Source organism: Nyctereutes procyonoides, unplaced genomic scaffold (genome assembly GCF_905146905.1).
Source record: "Nyctereutes procyonoides isolate TBG_1078 unplaced genomic scaffold, NYPRO_anot_genome, whole genome shotgun sequence".
Lineage (NCBI taxonomy): Eukaryota > Metazoa > Chordata > Mammalia > Carnivora > Canidae > Nyctereutes > Nyctereutes procyonoides.
In genome coordinates this window covers 1,030,306-1,051,668 of record NW_026575124.1, presented here as the reverse complement: position 1 = coordinate 1,051,668, position 21,363 = coordinate 1,030,306, and the positions used below count along the sequence as shown (strand labels likewise).

General features: G+C 57.2%; 1 protein-coding gene across 5 annotated transcripts in view; it reads left to right on the top strand.

Moving 5' to 3' along the window:
- FMNL3 (formin like 3) overlaps positions 1-21,363 on the top strand; it is a 54,445-nt gene that overhangs the window by 31,737 nt on the left and 1,345 nt on the right. The window contains exons 2-26 of one of the 5 annotated variants that reach the window (XM_055337258.1): positions 284-367; positions 2,730-2,810; positions 3,091-3,167; positions 6,241-6,324; positions 9,215-9,367; positions 10,559-10,667; positions 10,879-10,955; positions 11,307-11,400; positions 12,469-12,543; positions 13,139-13,249; positions 13,585-13,731; positions 14,100-14,201; positions 15,575-15,854; positions 16,315-16,383; positions 16,474-16,598; positions 16,796-16,998; positions 17,777-18,011; positions 18,138-18,206; positions 18,309-18,389; positions 18,478-18,607; positions 19,266-19,426; positions 19,899-20,000; positions 20,330-20,422; positions 20,708-20,831; positions 20,952-21,069. In XM_055337258.1, coding sequence (XP_055193233.1) covers positions 284-367; positions 2,730-2,810; positions 3,091-3,167; positions 6,241-6,324; positions 9,215-9,367; positions 10,559-10,667; positions 10,879-10,955; positions 11,307-11,400; positions 12,469-12,543; positions 13,139-13,249; positions 13,585-13,731; positions 14,100-14,201; positions 15,575-15,854; positions 16,315-16,383; positions 16,474-16,598; positions 16,796-16,998; positions 17,777-18,011; positions 18,138-18,206; positions 18,309-18,389; positions 18,478-18,607; positions 19,266-19,426; positions 19,899-20,000; positions 20,330-20,422; positions 20,708-20,831; positions 20,952-21,043 — 2,958 coding nt within the window. In that variant the 3' untranslated portion in view covers positions 21,044-21,069. Of the gene's footprint in view, positions 1-283; positions 368-2,729; positions 2,811-3,090; positions 3,168-6,240; positions 6,325-9,214; positions 9,368-10,558; positions 10,668-10,878; positions 10,956-11,306; positions 11,401-12,468; positions 12,544-13,138; positions 13,250-13,581; positions 13,732-14,099; positions 14,202-15,574; positions 15,855-16,314; positions 16,384-16,473; positions 16,599-16,795; positions 16,999-17,776; positions 18,012-18,137; positions 18,207-18,308; positions 18,390-18,477; positions 18,608-19,265; positions 19,427-19,898; positions 20,001-20,329; positions 20,423-20,707; positions 20,832-20,951; positions 21,070-21,363 lie in introns of all 5 variants that reach the window. The other 4 variants (XM_055337257.1, XM_055337259.1, XM_055337260.1 and 1 more) reach the window with 4 other exon arrangements.

The window sequence follows — 21,363 nt, the reverse complement described above, 5'->3', positions numbered from 1 at the left end:
TATTTGTTTTCATTAAAAATAAAGTTAATCTCGACTCACTAAATTGGAAAACATTGCTCGACCAAACTGAACCAAATATGAAGGGGAGGCAGAAGGACTGTCCCACCTCTCTGAACCTTCCTTCTCAGCCGCAGTGTCAGGGTGAAGCCGAGGGCCCGGGAGGGGAAAGGTATGCGCGCTCTCCCTTTCTCTCCTCTGGAGGGGAAAGGTATGCGCGCTCTCCCTTTCTCTCCTCTGGGTGCGGGGAGCTTTCAGCCCTGGTTGACTCAGGTTCTCTCCTCAGAGCTCCATGAACCTGCCTCCCGACAAGGCCCGGCTCCTGCGGCAGTATGACAACGAGAAGAAGTGGGATCTGATCTGTGACCAGGTATGGGGTTTGGGGCAAGGTCCAGGAGTAGGGGTTGTGTTTTGGGCTGGGCAAGGCAGCAGGGCCAAAGTCACTGACCGCAGCCCTGGGATCCTTTGAGAAACCCTAGCCTGGCCTTGGCCTTAGCCCCTGCTCACTTCCTGTTCCAAGAGGACTGTCTTTAACAGAGGCAGGGCTGGTAGGCCAAGTCCCCCTTTAACTCCTGCAAAGAGCTGTCTTGATTTCTTCCTGATGAGCGGTAGCCTGAGAGAAGTCTGGGAAGGGCTGGGTGGCTGGCTGGCTGCAGGGGTGTTGGGCACTCTCCCGGCAGAGCCTGTTCCTGCCCTTCCCCAGGGTAAGGCCTCTGCCTGCAGCATAGACCAAAGGGGTGTTTCCTTCTCTCTCCGCCCCGGCCCTGGCACATAGGGGTTTTCTCATTCTTTGCCGGCCTCTATGAACGAGAAGACCCAGTCCCCTAGTCCACTGTTCCCAAATCTCAGAACAGGAGGACTGGAAGCTCTCCCTACATGAGTAGTGTTTCCAGCTGAAGAGAGGGGAGGGATTATTACTTAGCTCAGAACCGAGAACCAGCACCCATGGCTTGGCTCTTGCCCCTGCACACGTTTGAATTTCACAAGTCATGAGTTTCTGAACTCAGGCCTGTCTGCACGGCGAGGAGAGTCCGCTTTTACTTCCTTACCTCTTGGGAGGTGTGGAAGCCTCTGGCACAGCGTGTGGTCAGTGTGCTTACCCCGTACTTCGCGGTGGAGCTGTCACGAATGTATTATTTCTTTTCAAGAAGTACTTGCTGTGGACCAAGAATTTCACATATACTGAAATATCTCGTTTAATCCTCACAAAACCCCCAAGGAAGGAGCTTTTTACATTTAATGGATGAAAAACTCGAGGCTCGGTGCCTTGCCTGATACGAGCCGGGGCGGTGGAGCCGACTCCATCTGTGCTGCCTGTGACATTCCACTGCCTCCGAGATCAAGCTGCTTGACCTTGGGTAGAATGACGCTCCCGAGCTCCTAGTCCAGGTCCCCTCCTCTCCACGGAGGGCCTGTTTCCTTGTGCTCTGCATAAGCAGAGCTGGCGAGCATGGTGAGCCCCCGCCTGGGGGTTGCAGAACAGTAGCCTGTTGATGCTGAGTTTCTTTTCTTTGTTTTTTTTTTTTTTTTAATTTTTATTTATGATAGTCACACACAGAGAGAGAGGCAGAGACACAGGCAGAGGGAGAAGCAGGCTCCATACACCGGGAGCCCGACGTGGGATTCGATCCCGGGTCTCCAGGATCGCACCCTGGGCCAAAGGCAGGCGCCAAACCGCTGCGCCACCCAGGGATCCCTTCTTTGTTTTTTTTTTAAGATTTTATTTATTTATTCATGAGAGACACAATGAGAGGCAGAGACACAGGCAGAGGGAGGAGAAGCAGGCTCCATGCAGGGAGCCCGATGTGGGACTGGATCTGGGGACTCCAGGATCACACCCTGAACCAAAGGCGGATGCTCAACCACTGAGCCACCCAGGCGTCCCTGATGCTGAGTTTCTTTAATTGATAATCTCTCAGTCTTTTCTAGGTCACGTAATTTCGCCTGTTTCTCAAGCCTTTCTTTTTTCTTTCCTTTTGTGTCTAGGCTATGTCCTCACCTTAGATCATTCCACCTGGAACCTCGGCAGTCCCCCCACCCAGCAGCTCTTCAGCTATCTTAGTTGTGAAGGCCCTAGAGGGACCAGGATGCTTAAGAGTTTCCCCTGAGTTTTCTCTTGGGTCTGAGGCAGGGGTTGGACCAAAATGGGGAGGACACAGTCCTGTGCCCTCCGTGGAAGGGGATCGAGGGATGACCTCGCTGAAAGCAGGTTCAGCATTTGAGGTTGTCTGGACTGTCGGAGCCTGGGCCTGGGCAAAGAACAGAAAGTGTGTCTGCAGCCCTAAATATGTAGCCTGAAGCCCAAGTCTGGGTTCACGGCTGAGGAGGTTGCACTCTGCGAGGCCTAGCTCCCTGCTCCACAGCCCTGGGAATCCCGGTCCATCAGTCAGCTAGGCAGACACCATTTCTCAGTTGTATCTTTATTTTGAGCACTGTTCCCAGCTCTTCCATCCCCACGTCTTAGCAAGCCGCAGGCTCTTAAAATAATTTTCAACACAGGAAAATATTTTAGGCTCAGAGATCATTAATGAGAGAAGGGGAAGATGGCGGTAGATGGGGAGCACCTGAAAATCAGGCAAGGAAGAGGACCCGTGCTTTGGATGGTGTTACGGGCCAGCGGACAACCTGGGGAGTCTGAATCCCCTCACACCGAACACCACGAGTGTTCGGCTCCCTCAACCCTCTCCTCAGAACTCTGGGTGTCTGTGCACACACACGTGTTTCCCTCACAGGAACGGTTCCAGGTGAAGAATCCTCCCCACACTTACATCCAGAAACTCCAGAGCTTCTTGGACCCCAGCGTAACTCGGAAGGTGAAGTGTGAGGCAGGGAGGCCCCATCTTGCTTCCCCTTATAGTCCTGCGGGATTGGGGGGGGGGCAGACCCTTTGACTTGTGGGGGGACATCTGCTTCTGAGCAATGGGAGTTGGGTGTCTGGGTTCTGAGGCCATGGGCCTGGAGTGGCTGGCTACCAACAGAGGGAAAGGCTTATAACTGCCCTCTTGCGTCCCTTCCCTTTTCTGCCCTTTTCGTTTGTACTATTAAGTTGGATCGGGGGGCCTCCGATAGTGACAGGAAATTCCGTGTTTACAGAAGTTCAGGAGGAGAGTGCAGGAGTCAACCAAAGTACTGAGGGAGCTGGAGATCTCACTTCGTACCAACCACATTGGGTGAGTCAGAATCGGCCATCAGGATCCGGTGTCCTCGGAGGATGGGTTGCTTGTTTTTCTCCCTGTCAGGAGGCACTGTTGCCCCCTAAATGGCTTTTGGTTCCCCAGAGCTTTAGACTGTTCTTTTTCTGGCTTTTCTCCCTTTCAGCTCTGCCAGCTGCTGACTGGATGCTGCTGGCAAGCGTGGGGCCTCTCCTGGGGTCTTCAGCCTGTGGCTTTAAGGAGAAGACATTCCCATAGCAGCTGAGACTAGAGTCTGCTGTGGCCTGGGGCTGGGCCAAGGGAGGCCCGGAGAATACTGGGGATGGGGGAGCATATTACATCGGGGAGCTGAGACCTGGTTCCGGGACTGTTTGGTGCCCAAAAGATGATTTTCTTGATTACAAGACCATCTTAGTTCACGAGCAGAGGCGGCTTCCCAGAGTACCAAGCAAGTAGAAGTAAGGCAGCGGGGGCCAGGAATTGAACGTCTTCCGTATCTACAGACCTTGGTTACTGCCAACCTGTGGACAGGGTCCCCAGGGACTGCGTGGGTCTGAGTGGGGAACCAGAACCTGCTGAACGGGCTGAAGGCGAATGCGTGAGGTACAGTGAAAGACGGCCGTGGTCTCAGTTTTATGAACCTGCAACCAGTCAGAGTATGTGTAGTGGAAGTGAGACAGACAGACAGACAGACAGAGGGAGTGTACACAAAGCAGTGGGGAAAGCCTGATGGAGAACTGCAGGCAGGGCTGCTATCGTGGCACAGATACGCAGAGCTTGCACGAGAGAGGCGTCGAGCCCGGGGTGGGGCGGGGGTGGCTGGGCAGGTGCCATCCCCAGGGTCCCGGGCTTCCTGAGAGCAGGGGTGGAAAGAGCCGAGTGACATCATCTGCCTTTCCCTCCTGCCCACGGCAGCCGCCGCTCGCTCGTCCACGCCGGGCTGAGCCTGCCTGGGGCCCTCAGAGAGGCTTACCTGGTTGCAGCCAGCCGCTGCAGCAGTCAGGGAGGGGGGCGGCGGCGGATGGCGCGGGAGAGAACAGGAAAGGGATGGTTCCTGGCCTCCGCAGCTGTGCTTGGTGGCCAGATTTGGCTTCCACACCTCGTCTGTGAAGCAGAGGGAAAGCTGACATGCTAGCAAACGTGAACCCGAGCCTCCAGCTGGATTTGGTGAATCCTCACAGAAGGAGTGGCAGGGCCTCGTCAGCTCGCCTGCATGGGGGGGGGCAGTGAGGCAGTTGGCAGCTCCCGTCCTGCACGCCACCCCCACGGGCCTTCTACTCCGCTCCCTTCTCTCTCAGGCCCTCCTCTTAGTCTTGCTGCATGAGGATGGGAGCCGGTTCTTCTCGGGAGAGGGCCGGGGAGCCGTGCGCACTCCCCTCCGCTCACCCCTTCCGTCTACCTGGTGCCCGCCTCTGGCCAGTGGCCAGGAGCCGGGGGCAGAGCAGCACGGTTCCCAGGCTCGGGGCCTCGCGGCAGCTGGCACCCCAGCCAGAGGTCCGGACCTGGTCCTTGGTTCCCAGGAAACAGCTTAGTGTCTGGCATGTTAGGAGCTCCTGTCGCCGGAACTGTGGCTTCTCTGGGTAGTTACGTGGGAGGACCAGGCTCCTTCCCAGATTTCTAGGCTGGAAGAGTTTGTCCTGCTGTCAGGCTGGGGTGTGGGTGCTCCAGGGCGGTCGGAGCCCGGGGCAAGACGGGGAGCGGGGGATCCCGCTTCTGGCACAGCGCGATCAGGCCCAGGGCCTGCCGAGGCCGGGTGTGCAGGGGCAGCCCAGCGGGAACCGAGCCCCGGAGCGGAGCGGGGCCGCTGGACGCGGGGCTCCAGGGCCTCAGCAGGGCCTCCGCTCTCTGGCGTGGATTGGCTTCTCTGCCTTGCCCAACTGCCCTTTAACCTCTCCTCAAAGTGTCAAGATCCCGAAAATAGCAGTGTAGACTCAGACAGGAAATGAGAAGGGGGAGGGGAGCTGGAGAGCAGACAGACAGGAAACGGGAGGCCTGTCGGCCCCCTGAGAGGAAGCTAACTTCAGGCAGCTCCGGTGTCAAGCCTCCGCGAGCCGCGAGCCGAGCGGAGCCGAGCCTGGTGCTCCGGCCCAGCCTCGCACCGCAGCCCAGGGTGTGGCCAGCAAACATGGCGCCGGTGCTGCAGCCGCGGGGAGGCCGGCCCCGCAGGGCTTCTGGGTGCCGCCGGCCTGTAAAGACCCCGGACATCCAAAGGAGCAGAGCACTGAGGAGAGCTAGGGGGTTTAGCCTGAGACGTTTAGGTCTCTCTGTGCCGTGGAATGAACCTGTTCTGGAACAGTCCTGGGATGGGCTCTTGAACTTCCTTCCAGGGATGCTCAGGCCAAGAGCCCAGAAGGCAGAAGGGGGAAGTGCCCGGGGCCATTGTCTGCAGGGTCTTTGCTGTCCACCGCCTGCCTCGCTGGCTGAAGGGGCCTGAGTCCTCCGTCTGGCTCTGAGGGGTCACGGCCGTTCTGGAGTTCCTCGAGTGACTGACTGTTCCTCACCCTCTCCCTGTCCCTCAGCTTACCCTGAGCAGGCACAGAATTCCCACATGTCCTCCTTTGCTCGCTGTGGCCCAACTGTCTTGTCTTGGACATGGTGGAAGGGCCCTTTGGCCCACCATGTCTCTCTGTTCCAGAGCTCTCCTTGACCCTTCCCGCCTGTCTTTTGACTGAGACTTGAGTCCAGTTGGAGACGTGCTAGCCCTTCTCGGGCACAGCCGTGCACAAGCGCCTGTGGTGAATGCTCTGGATAACCCCCCCACCTCCCCGCAGTCCTGCCAATGAACATCAGGCAGGGTCAGTGCACTTGGCGTTGTGTTAGACACCAAGGGCCACTTAGGGGAGGGTTTCTGAAAGCTTGTGTGGCTGACATGGTATTAGAAGGCCTTGTGCCTTTCCCCATCCCTGGCTCCCGGACCAGTGGAGGTGGTGTGACCATGGATAGGTCTGCCGTGGGTTTTGAACCTTAGAATTTTCCCAGCCTGGTGCTGAGTTTCAGAGGATTCAGGAGCCGGTGGGGTCAGAGGCCCCTCACCCTTCTCCCCCTCGACTCGCTTTGGCAGACCCCTCCACTATGTTTCCTTTATTTGCAGGTGGGTGCGGGAATTTCTGAATGATGAAAACAAAGGCCTGGACGTGCTGGTGGATTACCTGTCCTTTGCCCAATGTTCCGTCATGTGAGTACCACCCTGGGGCTAGGGTTGGGGACTGGCGAGGGAGGACACAGTCCCATTCTGATTTGCTGAGGAAGGGTGAGACTGCAGGGGTGAAGATGGGAATGGGAGGCCCAGGCAGTGGTGTGGGAGTGGACACACAGCCCAGGAGATGTCTGGGATCTGTGACGAATGCCAGGTGGCCAGAGTAGAAGGTACATTTTGGGGAGCAGAAGGAGAGAGACATGGAAAGGGATCTCAGGATTAGAACCCAAAGGATCCAGACTCCAGGCTGAGAGCAGTCCAAGGAAGAGTCCTGGCTTCTAGAAGAGACACCTGGTGGGATTCATATTCATTTGCCTTTGGAGAGAGTTGAGTCTTTAAGAATCTCCTTTGGGTCTCCAGATGTGAGACGGTTCCCCCAAATCATCGCTAAGGAGCCCTAGGAACAGTGGTCATGACCTTTGGCCCAGGTTGAAAATGAAGTATTTGGAGCCTTTTTTTTTTTTTTTTTAAGATTTTATTTATTTATTTATTCATGAGAGACACACAGAGAGAGGCAGAGACCCAGGCCGAGGGAGAAGCAGGCTCCCTGCGGGGAGCCCGATGTGGGACTCGATCCCCGGACTTCAGGATCACTCCCTGGGCTGAAGGCAGACGCTCAACCGCTGAGCCACCCAGGTGCCCCTGGAGCCTTTATAAAAGCACTTGAGGTGGTGGAGGGAGCCCTAAGCACACGAGTACAGATGAAAAAGCAACACGAGTTAGTGAAAAGGAGTGCTTTCAACTATGACAACCACAGAGCTGGCTGTGGGTCTTAGGTATGTCCTTTATTCCCTGGGTGACCTCAGGCACATTGGCATCCTGTTTTATAAGAGGGGATCCATGTTTCAGAGTTGTTGCAAGGTTGAGATGATGATTTGTGTAAAGTACTTAGTAGTGTTTGGAACGTAGTAAGTCTGTACTGCACTAGCTACTTTATTGTTCGTTACTATTATTCAAGGTGATGTAACCTACCATAATTAATAGATATTTGGAAAGAGGGATTATACTGACCATTCATGTGATGACTGATGAATTCGTCAGACTTCTAGCCGAGACTTAAGGCAGCCCTTAAGGCAGCTGACCAGTCACCCCAGCTGGGCCATGACTTTCCCCAAGCACCAAAAGTCCCAAGTCCTGGGGAACTCCTCAGTTCTGGGACTCAGTCCTAACCTAGGCTTTCACTTTTGTTGTTACTGTCCTTGCCACGTGGCTTGCTCCTTTGTCCAGCAGATCTTCAGTCTAATCTCTTGAGGGCTTCGAACTAACACCTCTCCTAGGTTTGGCCTGTCCCTTTTTTCCAGGTCATCCCCTGTTAAAAACCAAGAGTGGCCGACTCCCCATTCCCATCCCTGCAGAATTCATGCCTCGTGAGCCTCCTATCCCTTTAAAAACTACTCTTTTTATAGAAAAAAATGAAAAACATTCGCTGAAGTGATTTTTTAAAAAATTCAGAGCTTTTATAGTAAAAAGATGTAGATCATTTTTCCAAATAAGCCTATCTCATTCGAAAGGCAAACAAATCCCAGCTGCTCAAAACCAAAATACACTCAATTCTCAGTACTGTGGTGTCCATAGCAGTGCTTTCGACTCTGTTTCCGAAAGAAAGATTCAGGGTGGAGAGAGGGTGCGAAGGGGAGAGAAAGTGTGTTTTGGGAAAGGTTGAAAGGAAAGGGGTGAAGCCAAATAGAGTTTGGGTGAAGGCATTTATTTGTAAACTGCGTGTAGCGGGGCTAGGGAATACTCTTACTGATTGAGGGAAGCCACTGGCAAGCTTCCCTGTCGGGGAGCCTCCTCCACTGTTTACTAGAGAGCCCCCCGTGAAGCAGCTGTTCATCAGGACTGCAGCCTGCCCCAGCCCCTTTGGAACATTCAGTCATCTGCAGATATCATTCCCTATTTCAGAAAGCCTTGGCCTCTGTGCCTTTCACCCTGGGGCTATGAATGTCGGAGCAGAATGTTCCTCGGGGGAGGAGCCCGTAGGAGAGGCTTGTTCGGTCCTTAATGACCTACTTGGGGGAAGAGGATGGGAAAGAAGACTGGGGCTGGCTTCTCAGGGCGGGTATATCCTGATGTGGGCATTCGTCAAGGACAGTACCCTGTGGGCTTGTGATCTCGAGCTGTCCTCCTTGCCCTGGACACACTCCCAAACTGCTGGTGGCAGTCACGGAAGTGCAAAGTGACAGAGAAACCATCCCGACTCCTGTGGGGACTCAGGACCACAGTCCACACACCCTCAACCTGTGATTTCTTCCCCTGGGGAAGCTAAAGCCCAAGGAGCCTCTCTGCCAGAAAGCCTAGCCGTCCCCTGGCATTAAAACCCAGTGCTGGGAAGGGAGCGTGGCGCTCCTGACCATAGTGGACTGTCCCCCTCCAGGTTGGCTGGGACCCCCATTCCCTTCATTCAGACCTACCATCATGAGCCAAACCCAGAGCCAGCCAGCACTGAGAGGCCCCTTTGGCCACTGCCATTTGCCAACTAGCAAGACCTGCGTTGGCCTGTCCCCCCCACCCTTCCACAAGGGCACATTCTCCACGGGGAGCCGTAGCTTCTGAGGTGTCCCATCTAAGGCGGGGTGTGCAGAAAGACTGCCAGCAACCCGGGCGCTCCTAGAGCAGCGCACCTCTGTCAGCGTCCCATCCCCGCAGACCCCCTCCTGGTTGCTGTCTGTGCCGCGGCGCCCGCCCTTGCCCTGCGTTGGTGGCTCTCCCAGCAGGGTGGGGTCTGGGCCGCCCAGTTCCGCTTTCTCTTCTTGCCCTCCTCGCTTCTTATTGCCTTCAAGGTCTAAAGGGTGAGGGTGGGCCGGTCCGGGGGCTTAGCACTGAATTTCTCCTCTGTGTGTGTGCGCTTGTGTGTCCTTTCCTGCTCCAGGTTTGACTTTGAGGGTCTGGAGAGTGGCGACGATGGTGCATTTGACAAGCTCCGGTCCTGGAGCAGGTCCATCGAGGACCTGCAGCCACCCAGCGCCCTGTCAGCCCCCTTCACCAACAGCCTCGCTCGCTCTGCGCGCCAGTCTGTGCTCCGGTACGTGTGCTCTTGCTCTGCCCGCCTGCCTCCTGCCCTGGCCCCCCCGGTCCAGGTCCGGGGTGACAGTGGGGATGCTCATTGCTTCTCCCTCCACTCTTGCTTCTAGGCTCAGCTCTCTTGCCCTCTGCCTGCCAGTCTGTCTCTGGTCTGTCCCCTCTGTCTCCCTGATTCTGCCCAGCAATCTGTCCTGGGTAAGTATACCGCCCTCGGCGGGGCCCACGCCATCTGGAGCTCCCCCTCTCGGGGCTCCCTCCATTCCACTTTTTCCTTCTGCCCTTCCTTCCGACCTCTTGGGCAAGCCTGGCCTCACCCAGCTCCCTGGTCTCCACCAGGCCATCCAGCTCCTGCCCTCAGGTCTGCTGCCCTCTGGCTCTGTGTTCTGCCCATTGGCTGCTCCGAGAGCAGCTCCCACCCGCCCTGCCCGCTGCTCACCTTCCTTTCACTTTTTCCTTTAGGACTTTTCTCTCCCAGCGTGCCTTGTGTTCAGGTTTTTTGTTTTGTTTTGTTTTGTTTTTTTTTTTTTTGCAGTATTTTAGGAGCCGTCCTGCCCGGAGGCAGGTGGATAGACCAGATGACTCTTCAGAGCCCCTCCTACCCAGGGAGACTTTCTTTTGGGCCCCGTGGCCCTTTCTGTGGTCTCTGTCCCTCTCGTGGCCATGCTTTTCTCCTGGTCTCCTCTGGGTTTTGTCCTTCTGACCCTGCTCATCACTCCAGTCATGCGTGAGCAGAGCCCGTTTGTGCTTCCTCTTTCTTTCATGAAACATCGCTGGGGGCAAAGCCAGGTGTAGCCCCCAGCCCTCTTATTGCCTTTGGGGTCTGCTCTGCCCATTCTGAGACTACAAGTGGGATGGGAGCCAAGGATTTGTGGAAGATCCCTGGATCCATCTTGAGGACTAGAAAGGCCTGCGCACCTGCTGTTGTATTTTGGGGAGGATTCCCCCCCCCCGGGTTCAGGATGATTTGGACACTGATTATAAAGCTGGGATCCTGGCTAGTTACTCACAAAGGCCTGTTGGCAGAGAGGGGAAACAGAACAGCTGAGCACCCCGGCCCCTCCTCTCCCACGGCTCTCGAGACTGTGGCTCAAGGTGCCCTGTCCCCCCTCTCCTGCTGCTGCTGAGGCGCAGCCTGCCATCCAGGTGATGGTGAGCACTCCTGGGCCCTTCACCGGCCACCCCCTCTTCCCAGGTACAGCACTCTCCCCGGGCGCAGGGCCCTCAAGAACTCCCGCTTGGTGAGCCAGAAGGATGACGTCCACGTTTGTATCCTGTGTCTCAGAGCCATCATGAACTATCAGGTAAGGGGGCCCCGGATGCTCTGCCCTCATGAACTATCAGGTGAGGGGGCAGCGCCGGCCCCGGATGCTCTGCCCTCCCTGCCTCCCCTGCCAAACTAGAAGAGCTAGGAGGGCACCAGCTTGTAAAAGACGAGTGTGCTGGCGGGCGTGTAGTCAAGGGGCTTCCCACCATCTAGGTCTTCCTTCCTTGTGTCCTTTCCCCTTGTTACAGTACGGATTCAACTTGGTCATGTCCCACCCCCACGCTGTCAATGAGATCGCACTCAGCCTCAACAACAAGAATCCCAGGTGAGTTCCTCCCCTCCCCCACCCCCTCACTGTGCCCAGAGCTCTGGTGATCTGGGCTCCACCTGTCCCTGCCAAGAAGTCCTGCCTGGTCTCGGGGTCCCGTGGCCTAGGTCAGTGCCTTGGGTCTGCTCCCTCACTTCAGCTGGAGGGGAAGGAGGGTCCCTGGCTTCCCTCCCATTGGCACAGCTTAGTGAGGGGGCAAGCCTCCCTTACCCTGCTTTCTTTCCAGAACCCACTCCTCTCACTTCTGAGGCTGTCTCCACTTGGAAAGGACCCACCTAGTTGTGGAAGTGAACTGTGTGGTAGCCAGGGTGGGGAGTTAGGTCTTCATCTTTTTTTTTCACCCCTTAGAACCAAAGCTCTTGTCTTGGAGCTGTTGGCAGCTGTGTGTTTGGTGCGGGGAGGTCACGAAATCATCCTCGCTGCCTTTGACAATTTCAAAGAGGTCAGTCTCCTACATTTGTGGGGTGTGTGTGCGTGTGTGTGTGTGTGTGTATTTGGTGAGGAGGTGGGGAGCCAGGTTGGGAGGCAAGCACCCTTTCCTGTGATCCTCACACATCCCAGTGATGATTTTAACATCTCGTGCTTAACTAAGTCTCCTGCCCTCTCTGCCTTTTTTTTTCTAAAAAAAACACCAAAACCACCTGAATGGCCAGCTAAAGAGGCCCTCAGTTGAGAGCCTTGGCCCAATGGCCCTAACCTGGCCATGCATCAGAATACCTGGAGCTTGCCCAACTTCTTCCTGGGAGGCTTGAGTACCTGTGCTTTCCAGGTGGCTCTGAGGCAGTGAACCCACTGGTAGAACCCAAGGCACATGTGTTTGCTGTGGGAGGAGAAGGCAAGCAAGGATCCTCCTGGGCCGTTGGCTGCTATTGGTGAGGGGAGAGGAAGCTCCTGCTTGGAATTTCCCCAGCCTCTGGGCCTGGCTCTGAAACCATCATCTGCCTGAACATAGGATTCCTCGACATCCAGTCGCAGCTGCTGGTCCCACCCCCTTCCTCCTCTGTGGACCTCTTCCCTAGCATCCATTGTTCAAGCCAGGAAATGGCTCTTCCTCCTTGAAGCCAGAGGCTCAGAGGAGTCTCTGGACCCCTCTCAGCACGGGGGCTTTCCTGCACCCTGGCCTCTCTCCTGTGTCCTCACTAGGACCTCAGCCATGGCCCCCAACCTTCCTCCTTCCACCCCTCTTCCTTCAATAACTGAGCAACTCAGTTTCTTCTTGGCCTATCCCCCAGAGACCCATGAAGCCCAGACTCATGGCTACCAGCTTTATTGGGTTCCCTCAGCAAGTTGACGGGGGACCAGGGCCCCAAGGCAATGCCAGCCCCAGGCTTTCTTCTGCTTGGAGAGCTTGTTAAACCCACAGGCTTTTTTCTACGTGCCAGGTGGCTCCTTGCACATAAAGAGCTGTGGCTAGGCTTAGTCTGAACAGTCCCTTTTGCCCTGATGTTCCTGGGAGCTGGGCTCAAGGGCTTAGGATAGCTCTGCTCACCGAGACAGTTTTCTTGCTCAGGTATGCAAGGAGCTACACCGCTTTGAGAAGCTGATGGAGTATTTCCGGAATGAGGACAGCAACATCGACTTCATGGTGAGGAACTGGGTCTGGGTCAGGCACGTGCACAGCAGGGTCCCCATGTTCCTTGACAGCGGGCCCTACAGCATTCCTTGATATTCCGCTCAGAACCTAGAATGATTCTCTCCACCCAATAAATGCTCCTTGTCTACTTACCTACCCCAGAGAGCTCTTAGAATCTTCAGGACGATGACATTTTTGTGGCTTGGGTCTACCTCCTTTCCACCTTTTCTTGGCCTCACTGCCCCTGACTCGGATTCTTTCAAGCTGCTTCGTGCTACCCAAGCTTTCCCTCTCGCTTCTCTTCCCTTCAGCCTATGGTCTTCAGTTAAGAGGCACTGTCTCCAGAAACACCTGCTGATGTGCAAAGGAAATCAGCTGTATCTTCATTTCCATCTATTTCTCACGTAATTTACTTGTCTTTGTACACTGAATATTAAGTTTGCTTTTTTAAGTTAAAATACTCTTGTCATTCCCAGAAGGACTCAAAAAAAATTTTTTTATTTGCTCCTTTTGATGATCCACCTGACAATACTGGATCTAACACCCCGACTCTGCGGGCTCTCCTTGCCCTTCCCGCCTCTGACCCTCTGGGCGGCTGCTTCCCCAGGTGGCCTGCATGCAGTTTATCAACATCGTGGTGCACTCAGTGGAGGACATGAACTTCCGGGTCCACCTGCAGTACGAGTTTACCAAGCTGGGGCTGGAGGAGTTCTTGCAGGTGAGCTGGGCTCCTGTCCTCCCAGGCGAGGAGCTTAGGAGGCAGAGGACCAGCTTAGTCATAGCACCAAGGGTTTTTCTTCTACAAGAGCCTTGTCATGGGTGCTCTGGGAACCCTGCCTGTCTCCTGCAGCCTGGGTCTCAGGCCCTCCTGCGGGGGGAGTGGGGGGCGGCGGAGGCTCTCCAATCAGGCAGCTCCATTGGATGAGGCTCTGCAGAGCTGCAGAAGGCACCCACGGGGTCTTACCCTCTAGGAAGTGGTCATGGAGGGTGATGAGGACTAGGTCTCTCTCAGGAGGCTCCCCTGACTACTACCATCTCTGCTCTTCCCAGAAGTCAAGGCACACGGAGAGCGAGAAGCTGCAGGTGCAGATCCAGGCATACTTGGACAACGTGTTTGATGTGGGAGGCTTGTTGGAGGATGCTGAGACCAAGAATGTGGCCCTGGAGAAGGTGGAGGAGTTAGAGGAACATGTGTCCCACGTAGGTAGTCCTTTTTTGCTGCCAGAACTACTGTCGAAGGTGGGGAGAGGACGGGGCCATATCAGCTCTAGATTGAAGCGCAGGGAAGCCTCCGAACCCAGCACGCTCTGGCCGAGGCCCTGGATGTGTCCTGGAACACACACTGACCTCCAGGGCTGAGATGGCCTCAGGCTTGAGAGAGTCAATGTGGTCTGGTTCATGTGGTCTCAGGCCCTGGGCCCACGGGAGTGACGTAGGGAAGCCACCAGGCCCCTCTGCCTGTGGAGCCCTGGATGCAGGGGTTGAGCCCAAGTCCTGACTGAGGTTCAGGCTGTGCAAAGTGTCTGGGCTTTAGGGCCAGCACCAGACCTGCTCTTCCCATCCTGTAGCTCACGGAGAAGCTTCTGGACCTAGAGAATGAGAACATGATGCGTGTGGCAGAGCTAGAGAAGCAGCTGCTGCAGCGGGAGAAGGAATTGGAGAGTGTCAAGGTACCAAGTAATCTGAGGAAGGGAGGCCCTGACTGGTGTTGGGCGCCAGGGCCTGGGGAGCTGGCTTTGCTTTCTGTCTCTTTCTTTCTTTCTTTCTTTCTTTCTTTCTTTCTTTCTTTCTTTCTTTCTTTCTTTCTTTCTTTCTTTCTTTCTTTCTTTCTCTTTCTCTCTCTCTCTCTTTCTTTCTCTTGATGTTTCTCTTACCGATTTATTTTTTTTTAACTCTTTGCTCTTTGATACAGTCAGCTCCATCCTATTATAAGCAATGCATGTGAAAATTGTAGTTATTTGCCTTTTCTTTCTTGAGTCACGTCAAGTCTTTGAAAATCCAGATCCTGGTTCACACTTGAGTCAGCACTCAGAAGAGAGTGGGCTGATGATTTCACCCCATTTTTTAGTTGGAGAGGGAAACTGAATCCAGAGTGGGCTGGACACACACAGAGGACGGTAGGGGCAGATGGGGCATCCACAGGCGCTTCTGGCATCCAGGCCTCCTCCTCGGGCCCGTCCTGTTGCTTCTCCTTCCTCTCCGTAATGGGCACACTGAGTAGCCCAGGTGCTGTCCACCAGGTATCCTATTGGGACACCAGGGGCTGTTCATATCAGTGTCTTTTCTGTCCCTCGCCTCACTTGATGTTAGTTCTTTTTTTTTTTTTAAGATTTATTTATTATTTTTTTATTCACGAGACACACAGAGAGAGGCAGAGTCACAGGCAGAGGGAGAAGCGGGCTCCATGTGTGGAGCCCGATATGGGACTCGATCCCGGGACCCCGGAATCCTGCCCTGGGCTGAAGGCAGGCACTTAACCGCTGAGCCACCCAGGCGTCCCTGATGTTAGTTCTAAAATTATGCCACAACCTACCTTTTCTTCCAGAGGAATACAGTTGTCCTGGCTCTTCTGAGCTTGCTATACATCTGTCGAGCCCCTGCTGAGAGTCTGAAGTGCTGTTCTGGGGAGTGTGGAGGATACAGGGACGGCTAGGGCGGGGCCTTATCCCCGGGGCTGCCACCTGAGTGATCACACCAAGCCAAAGGCCGTGGAGACACGGCACAGGGGGCTGAGGGCAGTATGCACGCTGGAGGTGGGCCCAGGAGACGTGCCCAGGGGCAGCCTCTGGCCTGGACCTCGGGGAACCAGTGAGGCTAAGGCTGGGTCCCCTCGTGTGCCCACTGGAGGTGAGCACCTTCAGCTCACCTCCCCTCGTGTGCAGCAGCTTCCCCTGGCCCCCACGTGGGTTTCTGCTGCTCTCTGCCTCTGGGCACCCTCCCAGAGACCCTCGCTGAGAAACCTTGGCTAGGAAGTGTCCCCTTGGAGGCAACGACTGCTGCACCTTCCACTCACCCTTTCCTTAATGGCCCTGTCTCCCCATAGGAGACTTATGAGAACACGAGCCACCAGGTCCACACCCTGCGGCGGCTCATTAAAGAGAAGGAGGAGGCCTTCCAGCGCCGATGCCACTTGGAACCTGGAGCCCGCGGCCTGGAGTCCGTGGGCAGTGAGGCACTGGCCCGGATAGGCCCTGCAGAGCTGAGCGAGGGCATGCTGCCCTCCGACCTGGACCTCCTGGCTCCAGCCCCGCCGCCCGAGGAGGCGCTGCCTCTGCCTCCACCGCCGGCTCCTCCCCTGCCCCCTCCTCCACCCCCGTTACCAGGTAAGGAGGACCGTGGGAGCCCTGAGGGGCCCCTCATCTCGGGCCCAGACCAAACCCCCAGTTCGCAGTGCCTCCCTAGGGGGAAGCCAGGGTAGTGGGTGGAAGGATGTGAAGGCAGGTGGGGAAGGCTTGAGGGATGGCAAGGACCTGAGGGAGGCCCAAGTTACTGGGGAAGGGGCGTTGAGGGCAGACATGGGTCTGCTTTAAGGATCATAAAGGTGCTGCTCCTGCTGCCTCTGAGGATGGCCACGGAGAGGGCTTAGCCCAGAGCAGGAGACAGTGGGCCGGAGGCCAGCGAGACCAGCCCTGCCAGAGTTGGGACCCCGGGGCGTGGGAGGGGCTGGGAGTTCACACATCCTCTCTCCTCAGGAGGCTTTGAGGACAGGTGGGGTGGCATTGGGGGAGGGATCTCTGGGGAGTCTCCAGGCCCTGGGTCACCGTGCCATTTTTTTTCCCCTAGACAAGTGTCCCCCAGCCCCACCTCTCCCTGGCGCTGCTCCCTCTGTGGTGTTGACAGTAGGCCTGTCAGGTGAGTGTCCCCAGGGCTCTGAGCCGGGCTGGTAGGATGGAGGCGGAACGTCATTAGCCTCAGTGCCTCACTGATCTTCCTTCCAAATAGCCATTCGCATTAAGAAACCTATCAAGACCAAGTTCCGGCTGCCTGTGTTCAACTGGACAGCACTGAAACCCAACCAGATCAGCGGCACTGTCTTCAGTGAACTCGATGACGAGAAGATCCTGGAGGTAGCGGGCCTGGAGCCCTGGGGGCGGGGCTGAGGGCTGGGGGGACCAGATTGTGCTTTTCGCTAGATCTCCCGGCCTTGGAGACACCCTCAGACCCAGGCGTCCACGAGCCAGAGCTGAACAGATGCTGGGCATCCTGCCAGGGTCTTCCAGTAGTGTAAGCCACCACGTTGTCCCTTCTTGTCAACCCCTGCCAGGACCTAGACCTGGACAAATTTGAAGAACTGTTCAAGACGAAAGCCCAGGGCCCTGCCCTTGACCTCATCTGCTCTAAGAGCAAGACAGCACAGAAGGCCGCCAGCAAGGTGACCCTGTTGGAAGCCAATCGTGCCAAGAACCTAGCCATCACCCTCCGCAAGGCTGGCCGTTCGGCCGAGGAGATCTGCAGGGCCATCCACACGTGAGGCTCCCATTGACCGCGCCCTGGTCCCAGTCAGTTGGCATCCCAATTCTCCAGCTGGGATCCTGGCCTTCCCTGGGTTCTGTGGGTCTCACACCCCATCAGTGATCCACTGGTTGGGCCAGAACTCAGTGCATCTGTGCTGTGTGCCAGGCACTGGGTGAGGTGCTGGGGACGCAGCCCAAACCTTCACTCAGGTTGCTGCCAGTCTCGGGAGAACAGTCCAGTAGCTGGGTGATAACCACCACGGTGGTGGCGGTACAGGCAGCTTTAGGGGGCACAGGGCAGGCCAGGTAGCAAGCTTGGTTATCAGGGAAGGCTTCCCAGAGGAGGTGAGGTCTCACCTGCAATGTGACCTGAGGAAGTATGTGGAGTCCATTTCAGTGCCTGGAGGGAGAAGCCTGATGCCCCAGGTACTGAAAAACCCATTATGACTTCGGTGTAGGAGGGGAGCAGGAGAGACAGGGTACACGGGTGGACAGCAGTCTTGTCTGCTGAGCCTCGTAAGTCATGTCCAGGTGTTAAGATTTCTCCCTGGGGGTAGAGGGAAGACATTGAAGGGTTTTATTTTTTATTTTTTTTTTTTTTCATTGAAGGGTTTTAAAACAGGCCATGGAGTGTCCCCCTAGGATTGTCACTCATGCTCTGATGGGCCCTCTGCCTCTGGCTGAGTCCTGCTCCCAGACCCCAGCCCCAGTCCTTCCAGGAGCTGGAGAAGAGAGGGATGATGGATAATGGGCAGAGGCAAGACCTGAGGTGGCTCCTTCCTCCAACACAGGTTTGACCTACAGACGCTGCCGGTGGACTTTGTGGAGTGCCTGATGCGCTTCCTGCCCACGGAGGCCGAGGTGAAGCTGCTGCGGCAGTACGAGCGGGAACGGCAGCCCCTGGACGAGCTGGCGGCCGAGGACCGCTTCATGCTGCTCTTCAGCAAGGTGGAGCGGCTGACCCAGCGGATGGCTGGCATGGCCTTCCTGGGCAACTTCCAGGACAACCTGCAGATGCTCACGCCGGTACGGCCTCCGCCCGAATCCGGGTCGTCCACGGCTACCCCCGCCCCCGTCCTCTCCCCTGCCCCATCAGGCTGGCCTCGCCCCATTCCGGCCTCGGCTTACGCAGCTCTTCGTCTTGCCTTCCAGCAACTCAACGCCATCATCGCAGCCTCTGCCTCTGTCAAGTCCTCACAGAAGCTGAAGCAGATGTTGGAGGTGGGGAGAGGTTGCGGGTGCGGGCGCCCGGGGTCCTGGGCCTGGGTGGGGGAAGGGGCCCGTGGGCCCAGCCTGACCTCCTCCCGTGCGTCTTCCGGACAGATCATACTTGCACTGGGGAACTATATGAACAGCAGCAAGCGAGGAGCTGTGTACGGCTTCAAGCTCCAGAGCCTGGATCTGGTGAGACGGTGGGGGCAACCCGGGGTCCGGAAGCCTGAGCAGCCGCGGTGTTCGGCCCTCTCTCACCACCCCCTGCCCCCCTTCCCAGCTGCTGGACACCAAGTCCACTGACAGGAAGATGACGCTGCTGCACTTCATCGCCTTGACGGTGAAGGAGAAATACCCGGACCTGGCCAACTTCTGGCACGAGCTCCACTTTGTGGAGAAGGCCGCGGCAGGTGAGGGGAGCCGGCCCCGCCAGCCTGCCCTCATGTCTGGCCCAGGACATCCCAGGAAGCTTAGGAGAGAGAACACTTGGGTCCCTTCGTTTCTGGCTTATCTCCTTTCTGGCTATTTCACAGCTTTCCGCTGGGGCCGTGGGTAGAGGCCACCCCAGAGGGAGCCTTCCTAGAGGCACCCGCCTGGCCTGCCTTTCCCACCCGGGTACCCTGGGTGCGGGCAGAAGGCAGCAGTGGCTCTGCACTCCCAGCTCCCTCGGGCTGGCCCTGGAGACTCTCTGTGATGCATGCGAAGGGCTTAGGAAGAGACCTGAGGGCCCACGGACGGAAGGCAGCGGACATTTCTGCCCCAGTCATGAAAACTGGCGCAGGCCTGAGGCAGCTCCGCTCTGGAGAGCCGCGTCTCCCTGGCTTGCCTGCCTGTGCTCCTGTGCTCTCTGGGGTCGGAGCTCAGAGCCCCGCTCCTTTTCCTTACCTCCGCGGGAGCCTCGTTAGCCAGGTGTGTCCTTCTGTGTCCACCGGGTGGCCCCGGAAGCAGGGGCCTGAGAACCTGAGTGAGCCCTTGCTCGGGGGAGGGCCAGAGGTCTACGTAGCCCTGGGCTGGGAGGGGGGCACGTCGCCCCCGAGCAGGCCTCAGCCCAGGCTCTGGTGACCACAGTGTCCCTGGAGAACGTGCTGCTAGATGTGAAGGAGCTGGGCCGGGGCATGGAGCTGATTCGGCGGGAATGCAGCATACACGACAACACTGTCCTCCGGAACTTCCTCAGCACCAACGAAGGCAAACTGGACAAGCTCCAGCGTGATGCCAAGACAGCTGAGGTGGGCACAGGGTGGAGGCGGGTGGGGACAGCCAGGGCCAAGGCACCGGGCCCCTCTACATGGGCTTTGTTCTGGCTCTTAGACCAAAGAATTTTTTAGAATTTTTTAAGATTTATTTATTTGAGAAAGTGAGCACGTGCATGGGGGAGGGACGGGGGGAGAGGGGGGAGAGGGAGTCTTAAGTGGAGCCCGACTCAGGGCTTGATCTCATGACTTGAGCCAAAACCAAGAGTCAGACGCCTCACCAAGTGCGCCACCCAGGCGCCCCTGGACCAAAGAACTTTTACCACATGGTTGGCTGGCTGCATGTGGGGGAGACGGGGCACTGGGGGTGGCAGGCAGCTGCCTCTGCGGACAGACTCGAAGGAGCTTTGGGAGGCCCACAGGGGCTTTGGCCCTACGCGCTGTTTTCTGTGGACCCCCTGTCCCTGCTGGGGGGCCAGACTGACCCCTCTGCCCGCCGCTTCCCCAGGAGGCCTATAACGCCGTCGTGCGCTACTTTGGCGAGAGTCCCAAGACCACACCCCCTTCTGTATTCTTCCCAGTATTTGTCCGATTCATTCGTTCGTACAAGGTGAGCGGAAGCCAGGCTCTGAAAAAGAAGTTTGGCTCAGAGAAATCTGGTAGGGGAGGGAGGGCTGGGCTCCAAGGCTGGGCCTTCTCTGTCTCCTCCTCGGAGTCCTGGGAGGGAGCAATGGAAGCTGGCCACAGGCCTCTCAGCTGTGAGCGGGTGGGCAGGGTGGGGGCCCAGGCCCTTCCTGTCATTGTTCAGGGCAGGAAGTGCCCCTCCAGGGTGGCCACCTGGGGTTGCTGGTCCCACTGCCACCCATTCTCCACCCTCAGTGTCAGCCCCTCCCCTCAGCCTGTGTGAGCCTCACCCCCCAACCCCCCCACGGTTCTTAGGAAGCAGAACAAGAGAATGAAGCTAGAAAGAAGCAGGAGGAGGTAATGCGGGAGAAGCAGCTGGCTCAGGAAGCCAAGAAACTGGATGCCAAGGTGGGTGGGACCAAGGGCTGGGGCCTGGAGGAGAGTGGGCCGAAGGATTGGGAGGGGGTGGAGAGAGAACCCGAGAGATGGAAAACTGGAGCCCAGAGACCACCCAGAGGGTCCGAGGCTGGTCCAGAGGGATGGGGAGAGGGGCTTTGGGAGGGGGGTCCCAGGCAGCAATGGGAGCGGGCTGCCGTGTGTGATCACGGGCATCCTCAGACTGCATCTTGGGGCAGAAACCAGCCCCACAGTAGACTGGTGATGACCCCCTTCCCCTTCAATGCTCGGCCCCAGACCCCATCCCAGCGGAACAAGTGGCAGCAGCAGGAGCTAATTGCAGAGTTGAGGCGGCGCCAGGCCAAGGAGCATCGGCCTGTTTACGAGGGGAAGGATGGTACCATTGAGGACATCATTACAGGTGGGGCGCTCGTCCCTCCCTTGGGTCTGGCCCCTAGGCCCAGCTCCCAAACTCCTTCGGGCCCTCCTCCCACCCCATCCCCATGAGGCCTGACCGCTGTGTCTCTTTCCCGGGCCACAGTGCTGAAGAGTGTCCCTTTCACGGCCCGTACTGCCAAGCGGGGCTCACGCTTCTTCTGCGATGCAGCCCACCATGATGAGTCAAACTGTTAACCCCCCAAGGCTGGGGCTCTTGACAGGTACTGGGCACGACAGCTGCCCCCTCTGCATGCCCGCCTCCCGGGACTGCTGCTGGGCCCACAGGACCTCCTCCCCTGCATGACTTGGAACCACCCTGTGGCAGCCTCACGGTGATGGGGGCACAGCCTTCTCTACCCGCATGCCCCATGCCCCATGCCTTGAGCAGCATGGCTTGTCCCCTGCATGTGCCCTCAGGGAAGTGGTAGCCCGCCCACTAATGCTGCCCCGGCTTCTACTAAGACCCAAGGGTTGGGGGCTTCCAGAGCAGGCAGGACCAGGCCACCCCCTCTTTG